The 27,610-nt window shown below is 37.2% G+C and overlaps 2 protein-coding genes across 2 annotated transcripts; one reads left to right on the forward strand and one right to left on the reverse strand.

Moving 5' to 3' along the window:
- On the forward strand, positions 1-25,906 carry LOC137388884 (host cell factor 2-like). The gene is made up of 21 exons (XM_068075365.1): positions 1-173; positions 632-853; positions 1,319-1,406; positions 1,892-2,112; positions 4,364-4,555; positions 5,211-5,390; positions 5,909-6,020; positions 6,538-6,700; positions 9,217-9,367; positions 9,793-9,971; positions 10,760-10,900; positions 11,153-11,354; positions 11,663-11,755; positions 11,991-12,170; positions 14,265-14,360; positions 18,946-19,169; positions 21,121-21,300; positions 21,924-22,118; positions 24,202-24,382; positions 24,626-24,745; positions 25,319-25,906. The coding sequence occupies exons 1-21, from the start codon at positions 14-16 to the stop codon at positions 25,534-25,536; spliced, it is 3,498 nt and encodes a 1,165-aa protein (XP_067931466.1). The 5' UTR covers positions 1-13; the 3' UTR covers positions 25,537-25,906.
- A 206-nt stretch (positions 25,907-26,112) lies between these two features.
- On the reverse strand, positions 26,113-27,557 carry LOC137387409 (bcl-2-like protein 1). Its single transcript, XM_068073823.1, has 2 exons — positions 27,019-27,557; positions 26,113-26,665 (listed from the first exon to the last, which is right to left on the reverse strand). The coding sequence occupies exons 1-2, from the start codon at positions 27,460-27,462 to the stop codon at positions 26,537-26,539; spliced, it is 573 nt and encodes a 190-aa protein (XP_067929924.1). The 5' UTR covers positions 27,463-27,557; the 3' UTR covers positions 26,113-26,536.
- Between the last annotated feature and the right edge of the window lie 53 nt (positions 27,558-27,610).

The raw sequence follows: 27,610 nt of genomic DNA on the forward strand, positions 1-27,610 counted from the left end.
AATTTTGACGAACATGGCGGCATCCACGGTTAAGTGGAAACGCATTACTAATACAACAGGACCATCACCTAGACCCAGACATGGTCATAGAGCCGTGGCAATTAAAGACCTTATGGTTGTTTTTGGCGGTGGAAATGAAGGCATTGTGGATGAACTTCACGTTTTCAACACTGGTATGAGCCATTTATCATGTTTACAGATAACATTAGTTTTGGCGTTGTAGACTAGTATGTTTAATTTTCAAATGATAGTATTGTAATATGTAAGAAGGTACGACAGCATGTATTAGCATCATGTGATTATTAGCTTTGTTTTAGCAAAAAAATCTTAATTATGGTTTAAATAAGTTGGGTTTTACTCCCAGGTTTAAACTTAGGATATGAAGTATATTGGTGTCAGGTGTTGTGGTCTTCTTATGATTGCTTGATTGTTAGTATCTAAATATGTACTTTTATTTATAATACCGTTATCTATTTTAGTGAAGACAAGATATTTGTATATATTTTGACAATTTATGTGTTTTGACAATGTACATTCGCATATATCTTTACTGTATGTAGATGAATATGTAAGTACTTACATGTGGGATATGATAATCTTGTCTACAATATTAATTTATTTTTGCTTGCAGCAACAAACCAGTGGTTTGTACCAGCCGTGCGTGGGGATATACCACCAGGCTGTGCAGCATATGGCTTCGTTTGTGATGGCACTCGAATTCTGGTTTTTGGCGGAATGACAGAGTATGGAAAATACTCTAATGAGCTCTATGAGTTACAAGCAAGTCGATGGGAATGGAGAAGATTAAAGCCAAAGCCACCAAAATCTAACCCAATGCCCTGTCCTAGACTTGGTTAGTTGTGTATAAAAGGTTTTAGTGTCTTAGTAAAAAGTTTGTTTTATTGTACTTAATAAGCATACACCTATAAAAATAATCAAGTCAAGGTTATATTTCCAGCTTGAAAATGTTCATATCCACCTAGTCAGCTTGTTTGCTATGTTCAAAACCTAATACACATGGGAAATCTCAGTAAAATAAATTTGCTGTATGGGGCAACTTCAAACCATCGTAGAAATGCCATGGGTTTTGTTTTATGGTTTTCTACCCTGCTGGCTAGCAAGCTATAGGTATTAAAATAATTTTGCTAGTTTGTTAATATATAATTTTAGTTTGTTATTATCGTAAGATGTGCGCATAAAAATTTGGAAGCCAATCATTTTAGCTTTAGAGTTGTCTTGACTATTTAAAGATAAGACAACTGCTTGATTTTCAATCAGGCCTACCAACAATATTATGTTAAATTCTCTGATGTTGTAGGTCACAGTTTTTCTTTGTGGAATAATAAGGTATTCCTTTTTGGTGGATTAGCTAATGATTCAGATGACCCAAAGAATAATATACCTCGGTATGTATAAACAATCACTTATGTGTATGGAAGTGGGTATATTATATTATGTATACATAAATGTGTATAAATAATAATGGATTTATTGGTTAGTGGATATATTGCATTTCCTATCCATAGCTATTTATAAATATATATATATATGTGTGTGTAACTGTAGAAATATCGGCATATAATATATATGCATATAAACATCAGCGGGAGGTCATGATGTGTATACATGAGATGTACACATAATCACAAAAAATTAGGATACATTAGTATATTTGTACATGCATATGTAAGCATAAATCATCCCAGATATTTAGTTGAGTGAGTGTATCGTGTAATATGAAGGTATGTTTATCTTAATAGTTGCATTTGTGTCCGCTTGATTATTTATAAATCGTATTCAATTTGCTATGGTAGTATTTTTACTTATTTTATAGTTGTGTAGTCTATAATGTTTGTAAAAATTTTGACTCGTAGTTGGAATATACTTGCAGCTATTTGAATGATCTCTACATACTGGAGTTGAAGCCAGCCAATCTTAACAACGCTCTTTCCTGGGAATATCCGACAGCAACAGGCACTCCACCCTCCCCTCGAGAGTCACACACAGCCAATGTGTATGTAAGCCAGGAGGACATAGGTGGAACTCCCTACCTCATTATCTATGGTGGAATGAGTGGATGCAGACTAGGTGACCTCTGGACTCTCAACCTTGGTATGTGTACTGAATATGGTGATTCTTGGACAAACTGTAATCGTCTTTCTGGATACAGTAGATACTCCTTTAATGTAAACCTCATTTTACGTAAACTTCATGTAACGTAAAGAGGAAATGTTAGGTTTTTGCTTCGTATTATGTAAGAAATTCCATATAACGTGAAACATCAAATTGATGCATGTTGTCAAATGCGGTTTGAATAATGAGTTTGTCCTATAGTTAGCCTTAAAAATGGTCTTCTCTCTTGCCGCACTTGGGAGAGAAAAAGACGTGTCTGGGTATCTCTATTATATATATGAGTCTAGTGTGGTAGTCTAGTGTGCCGTGAGAGATCGTCAAGTGTGCCGATAAAGCATACAGAATAAGTGCACAATTATTCAGAAATATGTAAAGGTTGGTGCAGGTGTTAGAGTGTCTGTCTACCAAGCTGAATGTCACAAGTTTGAGTCTTATTCAAAGCTATTTTGGCCTTAAAATCTAACCCTCGCTTCGGACAAACGGACACACAGACAGACACTGCTTTTACTATAATTGTATATTTTTTACATTATTTTAGACATGTACAATATTTTTGTTTCACAGCACATATCTTACTGTCTAGAAAAAGGGAGAAAACCCCGAAACCTCGATTCATATTGACATTGAATGTGTGTGCTCCCCCCCCCCACTTAATGAAAATTGCTGTAATTATGAACCCTAAACCAAGTGAAAGTAATATGAGAAAATTTGTCGTTGCATACCAATAATACCACAGTTATTGTACAGTCATTAAATTAAAATGTTAGGCTTAGTTGGTTTCCTATTTGAAGGGCCAAATGGGTTAGTTTGATACAATCTTGGAATGCACTAAGCAATTTACAAGTATTTTTCAGTTTGAATAGAGTAAAATCCCTATAAAGTAAGTGTTCTCAGAACCGACGATTAACGTTTAATGAGTGTCTATTGTATTGATATTACATTTAGCTTGTCAATGTTGTCTTTGAAACAGATATTACATACACGAATGCAATACAAAAATTTCAGTTATTTTGAATTGTTTCACATTGATGAGTACGTTATGTTTCTGGATCCGAACATTGCAACAGGCGAAACATAAATTTCGCTTATGGTTCTACTATATAATTTTATTTTTGTTTACAAAGCATTGCCTATCTGGTTTTCACATTATTATTTTGATATTAATATATTAGTTCTCACCAGCATATATGCTATTTCTGATACTACTGGCAGATAATTCCAAAAGGAAACACAACTTTGTTTTCTTTGGTTTTTTGAACACTCGAATTTTTACATGCTTCTAACTAGATTTTTTATCCAGACTGATTTTGCTCTTAATCTAGTTCTGACTTAGATCTATGTCATGTTGCTATATCCTTGATGGTGCTTTTGTAGTTTGTTCACATCGCTTGTACAGGAGATAGCTCTAGTGGTACAATGTCTGATCAAGGCTTTTAAATATTTTGGGATATGATTGAATCGGATAGTGGTTTATTTTCTTATGCGGGAGATTACATAAATTATTGTCTGATTGCCTTTTGATACCTTTAATTAAACCAACCAATCCAAAAAATTTTAAAATTCTCCTAAGATAGCTAACATTTTCCACAAGTGTAAGCATGCCTTGCAAAAGTAATAATTTTTATAAATTCCAGTTTAATGTTGGAATTAGTGTATCTATTTTCTGACGCCTAGATACGCAGGGTTATACCGCAGCTACTGCTATCTTGTAATTTGAAGGATCACCGGTGTATCTTGTTAAATTGTGGCTTCATAGGTGAAGGTTTGGCACCGGTGTGGGTACTTGTTCTTCATCTGGGTACCAGAATTCATATGCTTCTCATTGAATTATTGGATTCTCAACAAGTGCACTTTTTGGGGTTTTTAAAACTTCACCAGAAACGATGTGCCTGCTATTATGGTGATTTTTCAGCTAATAGAAAAAGCAAATGGTCAAAAATGGCCTTAAATGTATAAGCGTCCTTTAAATAATATAAAACTTGTGTGGATATAATATAAAGGTGCATATAAGTCATCAGGAATAAAATAGTCATCATTAGCTACTGAACATTAGTGGTTGGAGATTTAGATAACTGTGGTAGAGACAATGGACGCTAAATAAATTGTCTTGCATTAAAAGAAACACTTGGGCAAATAAAGAAATAGCTGAAAGAGAGTTAAGAGATTAAACCATGCTTGCTTCCTATGGAAAAAAATCGATGAGCTATATATTACTTTCTCTGTCTGTCAGAAACACTTAACTGGACAAGACCAACGCTGGAAGGTCAGCCACCCTTACCTCGCAGTCTACACTCGTCTACTGTCATCGGTAACAAAATGTTTGTGTTTGGTGGCTGGGTGCCTCTTGTAATGGATGATGGCAAAGTTGCAACACATGAGAAAGAATGGAAGTGCACCAACACTCTTGGCTGCCTCAACCTAGGTAGGTAGCGGATGAACGTTAGTTCGACAGCCCTTATGTGTTAGAGCTGAATCAAACGAGTTGGTGATTCTAGCTTCTGAATGCGCCTTTCCCGCTAAGTCATAATGAAATTCTGGATATTTCGTGGGAAACATCTTTGTTTATGAAGTTGTTATGAGTCGCAGATGTCATAACTGATCTAGCCATGTATGTATTATTACATTCCGTTCACCTGGCCAAAGGTCTATACGTTGATTGATAAATGGTATTATGATTGATAAAGGTGAGATATCCTTAGGGACCTCTGTTTTGGTCAAGGCATGTTATAGATAAAAAAAGTGTCTCCTCTGATCTGTAGTGAGATGTTCTCGGACTATAAAACCATGTATGCCGGGCCTGATGGCAAATTTTTTTTAAATGGTGTTACCACAAGTTCACAACATATCGTTGTAGTAATGTTCATAAGCCGACTCCAGAGTATATGAAGCTTATTATGCTTGTCTCAATGATTTGAGGAACGTTGATAGGTTTGCAGGATTACAAAAGGTTCAACTTGACTCAACTAAGATGAGAAGTTGGTGCTATGTAGTAACATTTGAGGTGGTTTGAGTAGTTTTAATTATAATTTAATAATTTGTAATATTAATAATAAGCTAATTGTTCTTATTGCTTTCAGACACACAGCAATGGGAGCCAGTTCTCTATGAGATGGCTGAAGACTCTTTGCCTCGGTCACGAGCGGGTCACTGCGCTGTAGCCATCAATTCAAGGTTGTATGTCTGGTCTGGTCGGGACGGATACAGAAAGGCGTGGAATAACCAGGTCTGCTTTAAAGATCTTTGGTTCCTTGAAACTGGTGAGTGTATTTATTTGCATGTTATCTTGTCGGTCTTAGTTAATTATAGCATTCAAACAACTATGTCACAACCCAGAGGGTGGGAGTTGCTTTCTCTACAAATCTTCAATGATCGTAATCCCATAATCCCTTCTTTTGCACTAATTTTGTACAGTTTGACAAGAACGCTTTATTCTTACCGTATAACTTTGCTTGTAGCTGCAACTCGATAACCTAAAACTATAATACTTATCTGTTGTCACAATATGCAATGGCAACATGCAATGCCCATGCAAATAGCCATTTGCATGGCTGCTATCACCTTCTAACATGCCTTTAGCATTGTTCGCTAATCATTTTGGTTTTACAATTTTCTCGCCTGATTGTTTCGTATTATTTCATCATTTCGCTGTTTTTATGAGAGATTAATTAAAAACCTGTATTGCAAACACTTTATTATAACTATAATTCAGAGTGGGATGTGAGTGACCATTTTGAATTAGGCATATGACAGTTAGATGGCACACTTTTTATTGTAGAGAAGCCTCCTGCGCCATCCAAAGTACAGTTAGTCCGAGCATCTACAATGTCATTAGAAGTGTGCTGGCCTGGCCTCTCCACCGCTGATGCCTACTTGCTACAGATACAAAAGTTAGCTTCCCCTCCTTACAAACTCAACTTTGCTCGTGATAATACACTAGTCAAAACATTCTTTTAGCATGTTGTCTATATGTGGAAACACTTCTCAGGGTTCCTCTAAAATTTTGGCTCTAATGGCCAAATGAAGTTTGGGGATGGTGCTTATTGAACCCAAACAGTCACTGGGTGTCTCATACCCATGGCTGGCATCTGATGCTTAGGTTCAAACGAAGAGTCTGTTAATAGTTTGTCATAACAACTCTCGTTTCACTGCTTATATCATATCGCTATCCCAGCAATTAACATGCATAAAATGCTTCCATAATCCTTTTAGCTCTTGTTAATGTAACATTAAAAGACTTTCCAAATATTTTTGTGAACTTTGAAAAACTATGAAATTTTGCACTTTTGGAGCAGTCCTAGTATGACTCATGTCTCATTTCAAAAAGAATTTTGTGAGATCCTTTGTGAAGTTGAGGATGTTGCCAGTAATATGTTGACAGACCTGATGAAAGAATTGTTATGATAGGTATGATATGGCTCCCACAACAACTGCATCCTCAACTGTCAGCACAGCCACCACTCCTGGCACCCCGACTGTTTCTAAGATTGCTCCTACTTCTCCACGTATCATCCAAAGCGGCAATGTGCGACAGCCTGTCAAGGTCATCACATCGACTGCTACCCAACAGGTTTGATTCTTTACACATTGCTAGACCCATCTATTTCTGTATTGTGTGTATCCTTTGATGCGGTCAAATATTATTTTCTCATATAATAAAGCTTTTTCTGTATATCGTATCTAAAGGAAACTCACATTTTGCGTTGTATAGGTATGAAAACTAGCAAGTTTTTTAGAGGGTTTGAATATGATATCGCCGCTGTGCTTATGGCAGCTGAACCTGTGACATGAAACTCACTGAGTGTCTGCTTCACTAATTGATTAATCTATGGAAATTCCACAAATAACCACAAAACAATTTATATTGAAAGGTTTAGTGAAATGGTACTGGAGTGACTGTTTGTATACGATGTAACCAATTCTGAGAACAAAGATGTTGTTGTGAAGCTTATCAACTAGACATATTCGTTTGGAGCACTCTAGTTGAACTATGGTTATGTGCTACGCTTTTCTTTACAAAAACATCGAAGATTGACAATACTAAACAAAGATAATCAATATATTTTATTTATTTTAATGACTCCGTTTTTTAATCATTCATTTGATATATATTTCATAGCTGTCATGTCCATTTTCTTTAAAGGTTGACTTGCAGCAAAATTCACATTACAGTTATTTAGTATCAAAAGATTCACCATGTCTTACTCTGTTGTGTTGTAGGTGCAAAATATGTGGAAATGTGATTATAAGCTCTTAAAAACTCAAAAACGACAGTTAATCGCAGCCATCACCAAAACACCGTAGTTTGGAATCTCTTTATTTCGATGACGTACTCAAACATTATGGTTATTGTTTTGACACATGATGTTATCGCTTGAAATTAAAGGCCAATATAAGGCTCAATATAAAACATCTCGTAGCACTAGTTTATGACAAACACTTCAGGTTCTACCGGAAAGCCTTTATCAAATATAGATGCTCGCTACATTACAGTTTTGTTTCAGCTTGCTCTAATCAACTAGTCGTAATCTGATCATGTGACCCGTACTTCCTGTCAAACAGCGCGAACAATTTCTGCAGCACTTTTCGACTATCACAGGTGACCAACAGGCTCATGTTTATCAGAGGATGGTCTGCACTCCTTCGAACTAAGGTTAAAAAATTAAGCGAGTTTTTACGGTAGGTTTTGAGATGTCAGTGTAAAGACGATAGACATGATTTTATTGAATGCGTGAAGTATATTTGTGAAAATATTTCGACAAATGAGGTTGCATGAAAGTGTAACCAGAAGCCATCGTGTTCAACTACGTCCCATTTGAGCCATTTTGGAAAAGGATTCCAATCTACGGCGTTTTCGTGATGGCTGCGATTAACTGTTCATTTTTTGAGCTTTTAAGAGCTTGTAATCACATTTCCACATATTTTGCACCTACTACACAGCAGAGTAAGACATAGTGAATCTTTTGATACCAAATAACTGTAATGTGAATTTTTTTGCAAGTCGACGTTTAAACATGATGCGAAGCAATGAGCCAAAATCATTTCAGTATATTTTTATGAGCGTATGCATGTTAAAGTAGATCAGTGACTGCACGATTTATTATTCATGGATATAGCTCAACTCTCCTCAATTGTGTTTAAATGATTTGTTTCTCATCATGCAGAAAGAGCTTACTCAATGGTAATACACTAGCAATAACTCGGTAGCATCTCTTTACTTTTAGGAGTATTTCTTATGATAGCATATTTAGAGTTAATTGGAAAATAGTAAACCAAATTTATCACATAGAGTAATCCCTCACTTTTTGTGGGTAATGAGAACCGGTTTCCTCCACTAAAAGTGAAAATTCAAAAAATAGAAACTAATTTTTAGAGTATAAGTATGAACTGAAATTGAACACCAGAACGATTAAACTGTTTTCTAAACGTATTGTACTTATTTCCTATGTAAGAAATAAGTAAATTGAAGTTATGTTGATTGACTTAGTTTATATTTCAACTTTAGTCCCAGTATTTTGATACAGAAAATACAGTACACTTACGTAGTACGGGCGTAGTTTGAACTTCATCTGGTCTGAATAGTTGTACTTGCGACTAACTGGGCTTGCTGTGAGAAGGACGTCACATGTTTGTACTTATGTATTTTATGTATGTATATGTATTCGTGGATTTTATTGTTTTTTCTTCATTAATTTTCTCTCATTTTTTAATTTCTAACGGACATTTTGAAACTGTGAAGTAGTGAAGAATTACTTTATCTTCGGTAGCCATTCTAGTATGACAAGCAGTATTTATTATGTAGCTCTTGCTTTACTTTTGTGCATTCAGGTATGAAAACATTTAAATCCACAGATGTATTGCTCTCAAAGTGTAACTGTTACCCCTATAATCAGTTGTACTTATTAAAAATTTTCTTTTTAATATGTCACCCTTACGTCACAAAGTCAAGGTCGTGGATGTGTCCCATTTTAACACAAAGTGCATTTAAGTCCTGTTAGTTTTTGTAATCTGCTGACCAATTATTAGGATACATTGCTCTGTTTCCTCCCTGCGTCATCATGGAGGCTTACTGTCTTATCACTTTAGCCAGGGCAGATGTCTGGCATAGCTGCTTTAGCCGCTGCTGCCGCTGCTACATCTAAGATCAACACTCCTGTCACTCCAGGAGCCATAAAAGTTGTCACGCCCCAACACACTCTCGTCACTCCTCAAGGTGTTCGAGTGACCCCTGTCCAAAGTAGGTTGTCAGGATCTTTATTAGCCATGTTGTTTATAGTCTTCTGTTTAGAGCATACAATTTTTATTGCATATTGTTTAGAGAAGGCTGCAGGGGCTGCTTTTGAATTTAATATTATTTGCTAATAACTTACCAGTTCCTTTATTTGCATTATTCTTTAACTAGATGTTTGATGTTTCACTCATCTTCTTATGAATACTCAAAAGAAATTAGTATAAATTTTATAGTTCAACAATATTATTAATATTATAATTTAATAATAACTAAGTTATAACATTAGTAAACATTTTCTGTTGAAATATTCAGTAATGTTTTTTTCAGTTTTTGGTCTCGCTTATTAGTAACTGGCTTTCCTTTTGTTCGATACTCTAGATTTGTAGCATTTATCTAGTCCTTAGATTAGACATTTCCATTCTGTGTGACAGATAACACAGTTCAGATGGCTACGCAGGGACGACCAACGACTATACTGCGTACTACTACCCCCCAATACTCAACTACTCCAGGTGGTAAACAGATAATAACTGTACACAAGTCCGGCAACACCAACCAACCTCAGATTGTCACTCTGGTGAAGACTACACAAGGGATGACTGTTGCACCGGTAGAATATCATCCTACTCTTGTTGATGCCTGCTTGTTCGGTGTATGTTAGGCTGGATGATGCCTGCTTGTTCCGTGTATGCTGGGCTGGTTGTTACCTGCTTGTTTGTTCTGTGTATGTTAGGATGATTGATGCCTGCTTGTTCTGTGTATGTTAGGCTGGTTGATACCTGCTAGTTCCTTGTATGTTAGGATGATAGATGCCTGCTTGTTCTGTGTATCTTAGGTTCAGTAGGACTTGTTCAAAGCTTTAGGCTTCATTCCTTTGCTTTATTTCGTCAGAAAAGAAAATTCTTATGGTTATTTCGGCCAACAAAAACCGCTGCCAATAGTTATGTCATCCTGTTCAACAATTTTAGTGGGATACACATTTATGAACTACCGTGAAACCTGTATTTGAACGCCACCTCTATTTGAGAGCCACTATGTCATTCAAATCAAGTTTTTTACGGTATAGGCTCTTTACCTGTAGCAGGTGATTGGTTTATCATATCATAGAATATAATTGCGAGTCAAAATATGTTGGATAGCTCTTCTGTTTACCCAAATTATAATAGCCTGAGAAGTAATGATGCACCGTACAGTTCTTGCCATTGAGTTGTGTTTTACTCTTCACTGTTAGTGTGATTGCTATTCAGCATTTTAATATTAGCATACACAAATTTCTTGATGTTTTAATGTTGTGTTAGGTATGTTCTTCTGTTGGTCCGCTAACTGTTCAATTACTGAAGGTGTGATCGGGGTGTTATATAGCGGTGGGTAGCGTTAGAGTTTTATGATCTATTTCAGCAAGGGAAGAATCAGCTACCTCAGGGTGCCACTATCGTAAAGCTGGTAACATCGCAGGCTGGTCAAGGAAACAAACCATCGGCTATGATTTCAACAGCTGGCAACAACACGCAGGTTCCAGCGCAACAGATCATAGGCCAGGTAAAAGTCAAAGAAAATGCTTGGACTAAAAGCAAGAGTGTGATGATTGTTTTCTTGTCATTGATTGGCTGAAATGCTATAAAATCTACACAACAGTGTGCATACTCATTTTAATGTTTAGTACTTTTGTTGAATGCGTATCATGGCTCTAAATGTAGTGTTTACCATCTGTGCCGAGTCACGTTCAACTCATTTGCGAGTTTAGAACAGTTGGCTAGTTTGTTATAACCTCAAGGATGTGTCTCTTAACAGACTCTAGGTAAACCAGTCATCAAGACACTAACCAGTTCTGGCACAGTCATAAGCACAACAGGTGGTGTCTCAAGGCAAGGTCTTTCTACAGTTACCACTACTCAGGGTGGGAAGCAAACCATAGTTATAGCAGCGCCCAGATCCGCAGCGAATCCAGTTGGACAGCCTACTCGAATTGTTACGACTGTGCCCAAGACAGCCGGTATGTGTGTGTAGACTTTTATTCTAATTCTGTTTTCCTTGGTGTTGGTTAAAGTTGGAGTTAAACTTGGAGTTGGTGTTCTCCATAAATATTGTATTTTATTTGCTTTCGCTTATCAGTGTCCACCATATTTTAATATGTTATTTTTTATGTTAATTAAGTTGTAAGCTAACGCATAACATAAAACAATGACATTTCCTAGAAGGTTTTTACAAGGCGTACAACTGCAAAGTCCTCTACCTCAACTTGGTTCTTTCTGCTCAAAATTAAATGTCCTAAGTTTTATAAGTTGAATTATGTCGTTTTAGGTACTCCCGGGCAACAGATTATTGTGATGAACACAAGTGGTGTCACCAGTAAAACTCCAGTCAGCATTGTTCAAGCAGCAACCTCTAAAATAGGTCAGCCTTTCCCTAGACATTTATTTTATTCACTTGTTGATGCCTCGTTTAGGCCTGCCTATTTGATCTGGCATGGTTTCAATTGCTTAGTGAACTACGTTTGACTTGGCCAATTTATGTTATCTTAGCTGTAGAGAGTGCACGTTTGATGGTATGCCCATGTACAACAGAAGTATTTGTAACATGGAGAACAGAATTACTTCACACTGATCTCACATTCATATTCTCTTATCAGAACCTACAACCGTGCAGCCAGTGACCTCTGTAGCCACCCTGGTGGCGCCTGCTCCCTCGGGCAGCTTGGCTCCTGTCGGTGAACAGCCACCTGCTGACATTATGGACACAGGCGAGCCAGAGCCATCCCCAGCTATTAGTGCTGATGCCTTGGTAGCACCTGCAACAGTGGAGGCTACAGGTGTGTAGCCACTATTCTCTATTGTCTATATACCACGCAAACTGAATAACTATATATGTATAGATATATATATATACAGTGCGCCCTCGTAACCTGAGGGCGCACTATATATATATATATACACACACACACGATGTGCCCTCAGATTATGTTGACCTTGTTATAAGATTTGTTCGCCCTGCGATGTAGAACATTGATTTTTTCGACCTATTCATACGAATTATTTCTAGCCATACGAATATCAAATATGCCGATTTCCTATTCGCCGGAATCCCTCTAACAATTAATGAAAGAGATACGTTGCTTGATCTCGCTCAGTTCGGTGTTATTATTTATTGTGAAAATGAAACCTGAAAATTTCCTATTCGCCGGAATCCCTCTAACAATTAATGAAAGAGATACGTTGCTTGATCTCGCTCAGTTCGGTGTTATTATTTATTGTGAAAATGAAACCTGAAACAGATAGGTTAGAAAATTTTAGTGATGGAAATTTTGAAGTTCAGTAAAATAGTTAAAAATACATACCAAAACTTAGCTTCAAGTATGTGTTTAATAAGCTAAATTCATTTCAGTTAAATTCAACGTTTATATTATACACCTGCCTCGAAAGTAAGAACTGGCGATGGTACTTGATGCACATAGTACATTGTAACGTTACATTTTATCGCAGATCATAACCATTAAATACCCTAAAGTTACTGTAGGTAATTATAGTTACTTAGGTTAACATATTATTTTGTTACTAATTCTTAATACGTACAGCACATACATAAAATTTTGATGATTTTCACCAGGGAGTGTTTGCTTTAGGTATTTACTATGGGTTTCTATACCCCCTCATGCAAAATTTTTGCCTTATGATGCCAACCCTTGATGTCAAATTAAAATCATATGGCGAGGTCCGCTGTATATATATATCTATATATATATATATACAGCGAATATTCACAAATGAGAATATTCTGCTCATATGCGGTATACACACATACATGTATGTATGTGTGTGTGTAAAAGAAAGTGTTTGACAGCCTTTCTTTCTGGCTGGATCTATCTATATCATATTTTAGGAATTTGTCTAAATCATGGAACTTTGAAATTATTCGTAGTTGCCGTAAAGCATCAGTTTGAACGCCACCTCTAATAGAACACCACTGTAGGTGAATTGAAAAATACACCGCCACTCCTTAATTGAATGCCCCCCTCTATTTTACCGCTACTTTGACATGTCCACAAAATGGGACTAATAATGACTCGGTTGCATCAGTAACAATTAATTCTTCCATTGTTGCTTTCGTGGTTGCCATGGCTTTAGTGATGGTGTACTTGAGAAGGTCGGTCATCAAAACTACACTCTGATTCGAAGTCAGTAAGGTCTAAATCCAATCCATTGTTTTCAGCTTCGTCCATGATGTAGTTTACAAACCGGCCTGAAGATGTGAAAGCATTTTGATGAATGATGAGAATGTTCTTCAGGAACACCGTACGATGTAATAGCATTCATCGTTATGGCGTATCGAAGTGTGTTTTTTAACTCCAAATCTTTGCAGTTTTTTTCTTAAAAATTTGAAAGTGACGCCATCAAAATAATTAATACTCGTATGAAACTAATATTTTTTACTCAAAAGTAGTTCTCGTTTAATTCGGTATGATACGATGAAAAGCGGTTTAGCAAAAATGCTGAGGCCGATGGCATTAATGTCGCTCTGTCCTGAGGAGAGAGCAAAGTATAAGCTACATTGGTGATGTTTCACCCGATAAGGATTTAATTTATCTTCCCAAAGTTCTGGCAAACTAGTGGAAATATACAGCGCTACCCTCTATCCGAACGTTACCTCTACTAAAACGCCACTATAAGGGTTGAGAAATAGAGCGCCATGGTATTAAAATACAGATTTTACAGTCTGAATTACGGATGAAGCTGCTAATTGTAGTATAAATTGTTGCCGCGGAGACGAAACCATATACTCATTATGTGGATGAAACAAATGTTTACAAACTTCTTCTACAAATTTTTTTCTTGTAATTGTTCTCTACCTTAGACCTATATTAAATAAAAAATGTGAGATTATATATGTTCTGCAACTATCATTGCAGATGGTGATATGAAAGGAGACACAAGTGGTGATGCTGAGCCACCCGCTACTGTTACACTTACCCAACCAGAAGCTGCTGCTGCGGCCACTAGTCAGGGTAATTCGTTTATTCCTGCCTATATCCCACTCCGCGTCGTTATCTGGTATCCATTTGTCTTTGTAATATGCTCTTCTCATTTGCGGTATTCTATCTATATATAAATTATGTGTCTGTTAGTCTGTCCAGCTATAGCTATTAAAATCTTTGAATGAAAAGCTCGCATTGTGCTGGATTTGGACTCGCAAAGATTGCAACCGCATGTTTGAAACCAATCATATAACCGCAAGTCTACCAAGGTTCTTACGAATCCGTGGCTTGCTATATACCGTGTACCCTTTTTTCGATTTCACACCGGTTGAGATGCCCCTGTTCCAAAATATTTTTCGCTCAAGTTTATAAAACACTACCTTTTCGTCCTCGTCATACTAGGGCGAGTTTGTTTTTCACCATACGATATCAATAAAAATGTAACGATTTTTATAATGATTACGACGAATCTTTTTTTATAATGATTCCTCTGCATTAATATTGATTTTTGCTGTTTGTATTAATTGTATCATTTGTTTTGTAGTTTACATATTTGCTCTTCATTTCACATTCATATTTATTTGCTCTCTTAACTTATTAAATCTGCTCATAAGACATTTTTTCAGCTACACTATGTTTTCTTTTTACTCTGATTATAGCACATTAATTTATAGGGATTTCTTGGCGCTTACCTTGCGTTCCACAATCATTAAATACGAACAAAATGTGCTTTTCTTTGTATTGATTTACTTTTGCATCTGTTTTTCTTTTCAGTTTTTAAAAAGTTATAATCATTGCCTTTAGCAATTTGTAATTTTCAAATGTGCTATTTCAATCAAACTTCTATTTTCGGTTTTTCTATAGGGCATTCACTAACAATTGCAAAACTAAAAACTGTTCACATGAAAACTCTCGATTAGGATTTGCCTCTACATTCTCTCTCCATTCAGTAGGACAAAGTACCTTCATGCGCTTCACCAATGTATTTAATTTTGATATCCTATTTTTATATTTACACCTGTATCGAGAAGAACAAGTATCGTCGTATTCAAAGTTTGGATGGATAACCTTTGCTGCAACAGTAACCTTTTTCATAGACACACTTCTATGTGAATATGTTGAATTAATAATTGTTATTATTAATTCAACATATTCATGATTTTTATTTTGCTTTCTTAGTTCATATTAATTGTATCACTATCAAATTATTCTCCGTTGTAATTATTGTAGCAAAACACATTATCTAGCCATTACTTCCTAATTATTTCACATTTAAACACTTTTACAGTTGTTTTTTCTTTCCATTTATTTTCTCTTTTCATTTATTTTAACTGAACAAAACACTTTACTCATAATTTGAAGTTTGAAAGTTAGAATGACAAATGTTGTATATATTAAATAAAAAATAATTTTCTGTGCAAATACGCTAGCGACGCCAGACATTCACCTAGTCTATATATAAATTTCAAAGTTTGTCTTTGTTATTTAGTCTCTGTCCAGCTCTAGCGATAAAAATTCTGTATTGGAGAAGATTAGATGTTGGAACCTCCCATTCACAAGGCGACAAACTAACCTATTCAGCTGCACGGGATGCAACGGATGTATTGTTCGATATGAGTCATTATCTGGGTTAAAATACGCATGGCGACTCTGTGTTACACGCAACGACTCTGTGTTGCACGCAACGCCACTAAAGCTTACTCTCATGGTTTTTATTAGCAAGTCTAGCAATACAGATACTAGCTTACCCAAATTAGATAAAAGGCGACTACATTACCTGCCACTGTTTATAAGCTGTTTTTTAATACCCTGGCAACGCTGGGAATTTGGCTAGTATTAGCATATAGGCTGCGAAGTGCTACACGCATTACAAACTGTCTCACTAGTAGAATGGTAGTAGGAAGGTATTCTATACACCAAACAGGTTTTTATACATAAATTATTGTTGTCAGTTGGAAGCGAAAGCAGATATCTAATGTACCCCTTTGGGTAAAACATGCACTGCCTTTTACTGCTCAGCTAGCCACAAACATACACCTGATGGAAACAGTCCTTTCTCTGACAACACTTTGTTTTGACAAACGAAGGACTGTGCAAACAGTCTTTCATTTATATGACACTGAATAATTAATTGATTGTTGTTGCCATGTAAGGCTATCAACACACTTGGGAGCCCGAGTGTGTTAAGCTCTTATCCTATGTATTGAAAGTCTATATAAGGCAATCAATGCAGCGCTTGCTTAGCCTTTATCTTCTCTCCATGGTGTACCGGCTAAAGGAAAGGCACACTATGCCAATGGTGTGTCTGTTCTACGCACTCCCTGTAGTACAGACACATTTATACTACAGCGCTGCTACTGTTACACGCTTTCTGTATATTACAGGGAACGTGTAGTAGTAGTGCTGTATTGTAGATGTGTTTGTACTACAGGGATATATAGTCTCTGTTATCCTATACTACATGCTGCCTGTTAGGTAGTGGAGCTGTATGTTGCATATGCTGCCTGTTTGGTTGTGTGTTGCATATGCTGCCTGGTGGTCTAAGCAGCAACTGGGAAGCTGTGTAGGTTAATATTCCTAGTTAGTCTACCAGGTATTTCCTATCACGCTCTAGGCCCACAAGTACTAGTGCAAGTGGCTTTCCCTTGTTTCAAAGTACAATTTATTCAGATTTGTGCTTTCCCATTCACAATCCTCAGTTTGTTTTCACTGTCTGGTTTTCCACTTGGTTATTTGTTGTGGTAGTATTGACCACTTAGTAATGGATTGTAAATAATAATAGTACTTTGTCTTATGAATAGTGTAATAGCCATATCCATGTTTTGGCTTAATGAACTATTTGAGGTATATGACAGGTTTTTTCCATGTGTTTTTCCTTCACGCGGGGAAATAAGGCAGGCGGGGATTGTTAGGCAGGGTTATAGATTGTGTTGTTCCATTCATTGATGCATGACGCAATATCTATTCATAGCGGTGAATAGCTGTGAGATAATGGATATCGACAGCTATCACCTTACATGGCGTTGAATAGTTGAATAGTCTACTCCTAACTGTCAGGTGGTTTTATTAACAGAATGAAATGCACAACTATCAGTTTTTGTTTATAATTTTTTTAAACTACATGTATCTGTTTTACCTCGCCATCTTCTCTGGCTAAACTAATTGGGCCATGACAAGTTATGTATGTATGAGCTGATCTGCCTCTTGTGTTGGTAATACCACTTATGAACAATAATACATGAAAGAACAAACCATATATGCATTTGTATATTGCCAAATCAAAAGTACTGTATGTAAACAAGCACGTTTCATACCATACTGACTTCATCTAAATACCAAATTTCTCTGCTAGATCGAAATGATTTTTCACATCCAGTTGACCAACAGCAGATGATTGTTTGATGACTACACATTGATTAGCTTTTAGTGTTACCCAGTGACCATTTCCTTCACAGAAACCTTAACTGACCAATAGTTAGTTTGCTAACAAACAGTAAATACGAAGAACAGTCACTTGTAATTATTATCATTGCCTGTTATGTGCCGGTTTCTATATGTCAATGCTGAAGGTGATAGATAGTTGAAAACTTCACTTGCGTATGAAATTTTTTCAAAGAGGTTGTAATTGCCAGAGAAACTCATTTAGGCCAGTGCCTTACGTTCACACGAGAAATACACAAGTCGAACTAATTTTTCTGCTGTCTGTTATACATGTGTGATCTCATTTATCTGACCTGTTATTGGAACTGGTCAGGCTTGTTCCCATCCATTCTACCAATCATAATTAAAGACTGCTATGCGTTTTTGGTGACCTCATTCAATTCGCCACCTGCAATAATTGTGTACAGATATGGGATGGGATTAGATCATTTACTTGTTACGCGCATGCTAATTCCTTTTGTAGAGACCCTTAACAGTTCGTTATTAGGGGAGTTTTGTTTACCAAAGTTTTTGTTCTAAAATATGTATTATCGTTATTCATCAAGTAATATCATTGAACTTTTCTTCAATCACCATTGAGCTTTCTCGTTTATTGAGCTCCAGTGAACTTTACTATTAGAATAGAATTCCCCAAACCCATCTTTACAGCGGTTTTGTTTTTTGGTCATTTGTACTTGGGAAAAATCAATCTAATAAGTAATGTAACACGTCAACACGTCTACGCATTACACGTGTATTGATCGAAAGCCTGCTCTTAATATCTTGTTTCATTGGCTGTTAGAGCCGTATGCTCAGTCAGTGGGCTGCATTCGCCATTCGTATTTCCTATTCTGGCTCGGCAGTGGGAGTAAACAGCTTAGTTTTATAGGTCAATTGCTTGCCAATCACAATTCTAGTCAGACAGTTGGTTGAGTAATTATCTTGCTTCATAATATTGACATTTGATGGCCTTGCTATTGGACAAGGCGAGAGGCTTCCTAGCATAAGCCTGGATGTGTATGGCAGCTATTTCTCCTCCAATAGAGATTTTTTAAAGTCCTATCGGGAGACCTTTGGTACTCCCTTCAAAATGAATTTGTCAGATAATCTTCCTTTTACCTGTTCCTCAATAAGTTCCTGGCTCCATGATCATTTATTCAAAATGAGTGAGCTTAACAAGCTTCTTCTGTGGTAGAGGCGGCAGTTGCTCCTTCGGAACCCATCGAGCCCATTCCAGAATCTTCTTCCGCTGTTGATGAGCCGCCTTCAGCAGAAGAAGCAGCGGAGTCACATCCAGCTAGCGAGGAAAGTGCTGCTGCCGCCAGTGAAGGAGTAGCTGATGTGGACAGTGATCCGCTGAGCACTTTGGCCAGTGCGGCCATTACTGCAGCCAGTAAAACTGATTCAGATGAATCGAAGGTAAAATTATGTTTTGCATGCTAATCTGTTTACTTTTTGTCAAGTTTTAATTTTAATTGACATGAATCCAGCGGAGCCTTGGAAGAGTTGTTTTGTACCAGTTTAGCTGAAGGTTTTGCATTGTAATTACATTGTTCAGCTCCTACGCTGTCTACATAATGAGCCACAGGCAGTCAGTATTCAACATAACAAATGAGAGCAAGCCATTTTTAATCTCATGACCTTGTTTGGCAGCATCTTTATACCAAAATACTTAAAAATCTATTATAAGTCAACCGAACCCGAGACATCCATCACTTTGTACAGGTGAAGTATCTCTGCTTCGAGTGGAATGAGGAAACATAATTCTTTAAAAGCTGCCATTAAATCTTTCAATGTAGTGAAATCATTTCATAGATCGGAAAAGTGATGCTGATAGTCTTATTTTGGATTTATATATGATGTTATATATACCATTGCTTATAATTCACGCTTTGGGTCGTGCCATCTAGCAGATTCCTAGCTGAATATCCTATAAGGGAAATGTTCATGTTGCAGGCCTCCAATATTTAATATTTTATGCTAGTCTCATGAGTACGATAGGCTTATTGTAAATTTTACGCGTTTTTGGTAGACAGATAAACAAATGAACTGCTTTAAATGGAAGGTGCAACAGCACACACCACTTTTCTTTTCCCCAGTAGAACAGTCACTAGGTATGCACCAATTCCAGTATGAGCCAGGTGACAGACTATTTATAGCTCTTAAAAACATTTTACTTACATGACCATTCAGTGGCTTCAGCTGGCTGATTACAGGTAGGATCATGTAACAAGAATACTAGTCAAAATACTTAATTGCTTCTGAAATGCTATCTTACAGCTAATGTACCTCCAATATTAACTGTTGAAAGAAGTGCACTCTGGTTTCAAGAGAGCCAAAGAAGAAGGCTTCTTGAAACCAGTGTACACGGAGCCTTCTTCTTTGGCAGGTTACATAGATAGTACAAGAAGGTCCTTGTACTATCTATGTAATCTGTATGGCTAGGTTACATAGATAGTACAAGGACAGTTTTAACTAATACAATTAGTAGCTGACCAGCTTTCATCTAAAATTTTGTCATATCTCTGCAAAATACTGCCTCTCTGTAAGCAAGCTCTGATATATTCGGCACAATTATTTAAAAGAAGAAAGAATAATGAACACAAAAAATGTTGTTCTTTCACGTTTGGTTTTCACGCAGCTTTTTATGTTTTCACATTAATTAATTACATGCCGTATTTATTGTTAAGTTTGTGGGTTGTAGACTGGACTAGCCACAGTGCAATATAATCTTGTAAAACTATTTGCTCTGACATAACAGTTAAAGATAATAAGCAAATGTTGGAACATGAACTTCCTAGGTTGAGGTTTGTTGTCTTGTGAAGACCCTAAAAATTCCATATATTGAAATGATCCTGTGGTGGGTTTCTTTTGCTAGTCATCTATAGACGAGCAATTTTTGGTTGTTGCATTTTAATGCACAGTTTCGTTTTAAAATCACACTGTACTATCTTACTTATGTCAGCTGTTAGTGTTAGTCAGCGTTATGGCTGCTGATGACCATGCTACTCATTTATCGATTTGCATGTTCATACTGACAACCACCTTTATCCCACACGATGCATACTCTGATGTTTGTTGAGACAATTATCTCTTCTGAGTTGCTCACTACAGTACAGTTGAAGAGTCCAATGAAGTTTGGTTTTTGAATTGAACCTTGATCATGCTTTACAGTCACATGTTTTACTGGTGGCTGATAATGGCGATTACCGTATCATTTGAGTTATGAAATCCAATATGACACCCAGCATTATTTATAATTTATCATTAACCGTTATTTATTTGGCTAAGTCGAGGATTTTGTCCTAAATATTGTCATTGTTTGGTTTTGTCCGAGCACGTGGCTTCTCATGTTCTCGTTGTTTTGTAGCCTGAAACAACTGTGCCTGGAGCCAGCAATTCAACGACGGTTATGGTAAAAAAGGAGTCGGCGTCTGCGAACAGCCAATGGTACGATGTCGGTGTGGTTAAGACAACCAACATGCTTGTCACCCACTATTTTGTTCCATTAGATAATAGCCAGGCCAATGGAGAAACTACTACAACAGCGGTGAGATATAAGACAAACCATTAACTGTTGCTGATTCGTTTGTATCTTTTTATAAGACATTTTATTATATAGCAGAATGCAACTGTGTGCCCAGTTGCAGAGTGATATCGTTAATGAAAATTATTGCCTCTCCTGTAAAAGCTGCACTTTTTATCACAGTTGAGCCACAATCAGGCTCTTGTAAAAGATACTGATTCAGTGGGAAACTAGATACACAAGATAGATTGCTGTGGCTTAGCCTCCTGCAATCAGTTGACAAGCTTTAATGAATCTATAGCCTTTGGTTGGAGTATTTAAACTAGCATAAGCTTCCTAGAATCAACATGTCTGGGCCACTGGTTGTGAATACCTTGTGTATACATGGTCTAGGTGTATCACCCATTTCCTTGTCAACATGTGTGGAGAAACATCAATAAAAGCCTATGTGAAGGTGAACTGTCAATAAGTGTAAGCCGGCTTTGCACAATATACTCTTTCATGTAGATCCTGTGAACTTTTTTGTTTTGAAGCATTCCCATATTTTTACTCGCTGTTCGTCTGTTAGTAATAACACTCAGGGCCAGGTCAAACATGCCTGCTAACATCGCTTTTTAATGATTTGCTTCATATCTCTTTACCTCTAGGATGCTGACATCGCCAACATTAATGAGTTGAACAATGCTGGCAAGCGGCAGGTGAAACTCCAGCCTGGGATGGCATACAAGTTCAGGGTTTCAGCGGTGAATTCGTGTGGCCGAGGGCCATGGAGTGAGGTGTCGGCCTTTAAAACATGTTTACCAGGTTTCCCGGGTGCTCCATCAGCCATCAAGATCAGCAAGGTCTGTCTGTATGAGAATTTGATAATTACGAGCGGATTATATCCCTTCTGTAATTGATTCAGTCAAACCTATGCATATGGAGCTGATTCGGAGATCTCCTTCGTTTGCTGCAACTGCCATGTGTTGGGGCATACATTCTATGAGCATACGCTGTGATACAGCTCACTAAAACTAAAAATACTGCAGGTGGTTACACTCATATCCAAACAAATGCATTCTATGAAACTGTGAAAAGCTAATTGTAAAAACAATTTATATGTAACTTAATTGATGTTGTGTTGTAGTAATCGTATGTCTAAATGGCTGTTTTTGCTTTGATGACATGAAAATGTAGGCTCAGCAATATGTCAGTGCAGAGGTAGAGGAGGTGATAAAAAACATTGTGACTTGATTGTAACTGTTTTTTGAAATGTTTTGCCAGTCACTTTTACAAATTACAAGGCTTTCAGAAACTTCAAACATCATCTATTAGCAATTACTTCAGGTGTAAAAACTAATTTTTTTGGCATTTTACCCCATGGCAAACATTAGTAAAGGCTTGACTATACTTCTTATCGCCGAGCTATTTAGTTGAGCATGCTGTCACAGCTTGCGTTCTATGGATTAGCTCATATGATTTATGAGTTGATTGATTGTTACATACTTGCAACTTTTCACAAATCATGTGATGTTCTCATCCTCCATGCATTAGCAAACTATTTTCATAAAATCTGATCATCCCTACTAGGCTTGGCAGGTTTCCCATCTTAGCATTCTGTTCCACATATTGCATGTATAGAAAGCTGTAGCAACCTTACAGCTTAACTGACAACAAAATTTTATTGCATTAATGGTAGCAGATAGGATTACAGATTTGTGTTTGAATAATATTTGTGTGTAATTTCAACCAAATACTAGGTTTTATCGTAATTTTAAAGTCATGAAATTGAACAGGAAGATTCGCAGTGTTTGCAAAATATGTACCAGAAGCGTTGTCACGCTATATGATTATATTTAGATTTGAATTTTTTAAAATGGATCATCTAAAAGTGTGCATCCGAAATCCTTATGAAAGCAGAGCAGATGCTCATTGGTTTTAAGACCGGGCTACACACACCACACCATACACACACTACACCAAACACACACCACACCATACACACACCACACCATACGCACACCACACCATACACACACCATATACACGCCACACCATACACACACCACACCATACACACACCACACCATACACACACACACCACATCATACACACACCATACACATACCACACCATACACACACCACACCATACGCACGTCATACCATACACACGCCACACCATACACACGCCACACCATACACACACCACACCATACACACACACACACACCATACACATGCCATAACATACACATGCCACAACATACACACACCACAACACACACCACAACACACACCACACATGCCAATGAATTGCATTGTCTTGGATTGAATGAATTGGCCACGTGTATTGTAGGTGTTTGCTTTGCTGTATGGATCAAAGCTGCTCAATGGCGCGTCGTGTTGACAAACAGTTTAATCAAGCGAATTTGCTTCAGTCATGTGAAAGCCATGATATCCTTGGTAGTTTTTCAGTATTGAAGTAACATTAGCATGTTATTATTTAATGTGTGTCATCTAAAATTTGGAATAACAATAACGCTTGTGCAGCTTTTTGTATAGCTATATTTATAATAGTGGCTCTTGTATATTTGTTAATACTTAAAATATGTTCATAATTTGTTGACTGTATGAAGCTGCGTGATCATCATCATTAAAAAGTTGATCTTAGACGAAATTGGGTTGCATTGGAGATTAGTAAATTTGAATGAGATTGGTAGAATCAGCTATTTCACCCAATCACACGTGCATCAGTTGTACCCTATTAAAGAAAGTCAAAGAATGAATCACCAAAATATTCAGAACATATGAAGCGTATGATCATGGATCATCACATTCCGTTCAGCTCCTTCGGTTGTTGACACTATAACTTATTGTTCATGGGATCTGCTACCATGATGTAGTGTATATATGTGTATCCTAACTCAATGAATGCCGTTACAGAATGCAGCAGGTGCTCAGTTGTCGTGGGAGCCACCCCAAAATACCAACGGTACGATCCTTGAATACTCAGTTTATCTGGCAGTTAGGAACACGTCTCAGGTAGCTCAACCGGCTGGCAGCAAAACGACACAACTCGCCTTTGTCAGAGTGTACTGCGGAGCACTACCCGCTTGCACAGTTGGTATGTGTTTTCGTCTTGGTTGGTAGAATTGCAGGTGACTTTTAGGTTCAATCTAGCAATGGCTAATGATGAATTATCCTGAATTCCTGTTTTGCATATGCTGTTGAGTGTATCTCTTCTGAGCCTCCGTTTTTATTCGAATGTTAGCTCGTGTTTGCAAGGATGGTTACTACCGCTTCCACGTTTATTGGTTAAAATGAAAAAGAGTCAGTTGATTAAATGCTCTAATATTATGTTATCTAGGTTCAAGCTCGCTCCAGTCAGCACACATCGACTACACTACGAAGCCAGCAATCATATTTCGAATTGCAGCTCGCAATGAAAAGGGTTATGGACCGGCGACGCAAGTACGCTGGTTGCAAGGTAGGCAAACATATACCTGAATTCAATCAGCTCTTGGTCAGCATACAGTTATACTTGGCATCTCCTCATCTGTGTATCCTCTATAGGATAGACCGGATGTTTTTATTATGGCTATATTCAGGTTCTGACTGGCATGATATTTAGATAAGCTGTAAAAATGTTTTAGGTATGACAATCCGGCATCCTAATGAGCTTAGTTTTTCTCTCATATGTTGCGGAGAGTAGTGTGTCTGACCAACACAGGAGAGAATAAAATAAACAACCCTCAGGCTGGGTGGTAAACCCAATGGTAGAATTCGTGTGACACAGTCAGCTGGTATAGTAATTGCTAGTAGACATTGCCTAAACATTCCGTACTTCAGCTGGGAATCAGCTTGCTCTAGCTGACTCTCAGTGCCAGCTCTGTTGAGCATTCATTGGATGTTGTTCAATGATTTAATCAGAGCGTGCTCTAATTAATGGCATTGATCACTGCCTGGTTAATTCCATCCATGGCTTGTGTAATAACATAGGAATGCTTGGCTAATTCCTTAGGCTAGGCTCCTTTAAAACTCAGTTCTTGTTGCAACACAGACGCTGCTGTGAACGCTGGCAACTCTGTCAAGACACCGATTAAACGCACAATCTCAACTGGTGATGCTACTAAAACTCAGATCCTTCAGGTGACGGCCAATCCTAACAGCGCCATACCTGATGCCAAGCGTATCAAGGTTGAAGCCACAGCCAGAGTCGGGGATGTAACTCCAGGTGTATCGGCATCAGCTGAAGATGACACATCAGTTCCACTATAACCTCATCAGAAAAACCTTGCAAAATCGCGAATGACCTTTGTATATTAATAGCGATACAAAATTTACCACGCTTACTTGATCTTCATGCAATATTATAGAGTTAACAATATATTTTAGACAATTATTTCCTGTATCTATAATTTAAGTCACACCCTGTCTCTGTAAATATGCGCAGCAAGGATGGTTGCTTGGTCAAAAAAACTGATACTCTATTTAGCACGAAGAATCTATTACATGGCTACTATTGGCAGACTGATATATTTTGCTATTTACCCTATTATAGCTGTAGTTTGGGACTCATTATTTTCCACTGCACATAAGTGATACGTGTACATTGTACCACTATTAAGTTATTACAATAAATTGTAAACCTAACGCATCCATCCAGTCAACATTTCCATCAAAAAGATTTTTGACTTCAATCATGTGACTTCATGTTGTGAAGAACGCAGAGCTGTTTACAACTTGATGACTGAAGCGGCATCATAAAAAGGCCTTCACAATAAACATGGAGGAAGCCTCACTGGTGTTCTCGCAATAACAATTGAGCAGGTTTTGGCCATTGATGAGACAATGTTTCACTAGAATATGATTTATTTCGAGTATAAACATGTACTGTACAGGTGTAACTAATATTATTATTTGCAGCGTCTGATGGATTCAACAAGTGAGGTAGACATAAAACACGCATAATAGCAAATGAAACGGACCACTCAAAATGTACATACAGTAATTACAATTGTGTTGTGACCTACCTACATTGTTATAAATATCGAAAAATTGAGCAAAAGATTGTCGGCTCAAGCCTTCTCATACAGTATTGCCATAGCTCGCAGTATTGTCTGTATTCAGAACCGATAGAATTCCATACGAAACTGTAGGTTTATGGATATTCAGTATGATGAACTACTCATGAGTGTTACTTGCAATTCATTCACTGAATAATGCAGCATGTCCATTTTCCTCCAACCAGCATTAACACGCTCGCAAATTTGGCTTATCAATGCATGAAGATGTTGGCAATAGACGCAACCCTGTTGAATACATTGATTCCAACAGTATATGCCTGTGCCCAAAACTGTTCTTGATGGCGAGCTTTGGGACTTTTGTAGAACTGTATAAATCCATCCTGCAATTAAAATACATATGGATTACTATAGTAATTAGTTTCTTCATTTTGACCATTCTACAGATTAGTATAACACAAAGGAACTTTAATTGATGTTTTTGAATGAACAGTCAATCGTAATTCATATAACCAGTATTCATTTACATAACGATACTAACAATTAAAATACTACAAAACCGCTAACATATGTTAATTTATCGGTAACAAAGGTTTGACAGAAACAGTGAATAACAAAATACTGTTTGCCTTGTCGAAAAATTAATAACTGATCCTACACTCAAATCCTGTCAGCTGCATAACATGTAAATTGTACAGACGAACACTGCCAGCTATCACTAGGGTCAACTACCTACCCAGCCTCCATGTTGATTAATCCAATTCGAGAATTGGGTTCCTTCTAAATAATCTCCAGTCCAGTATATCAAATTTTCAACAACATCTGTGCGATTACAGTCTCTTGCTTTAACTGCAAGTAATGCCGTAAAAACAAATATACCGACTATCCTTCCATATTCAATTCCAGAATCACATGTGACGTTGAAAATGTTTAGTAAAACCTCATGCAGATCGTCCCCGTGTATGTTAATAGAGCTGGTCATATCGTCAAACGCTTGAAAGTAAGCATTGGTAAATTCGTCTCCCATCATTCTTAAAGTCCGCTTCAAACTAGCCGATGCAGTTGATATATTTTGTACATCAGAATCACTAAGGTCATTATAGCCAGCTTTTTGTAGTCTGTAGTAAACGAAATCTTTTACTAAATCCCGCGTAATACTTCTAGTATTTTGGTGGGTCATTTTTTAAAAATCAGATGTAGCCCGGTTGCTTCTACAATTCAAAATGACATCCAATCGACTATAAGCAGTGTTTATAACCGCTACATCGGCTGGTCGATGTTCAACGGAAATGAACAGGTCACGTGACTATTGCGCAAAACGATAGCTG

The sequence above is a fragment of the Watersipora subatra genome, chromosome 2 (genome assembly GCF_963576615.1).
Source record: "Watersipora subatra chromosome 2, tzWatSuba1.1, whole genome shotgun sequence".
NCBI lineage: Eukaryota > Metazoa > Bryozoa > Gymnolaemata > Cheilostomatida > Watersiporidae > Watersipora > Watersipora subatra.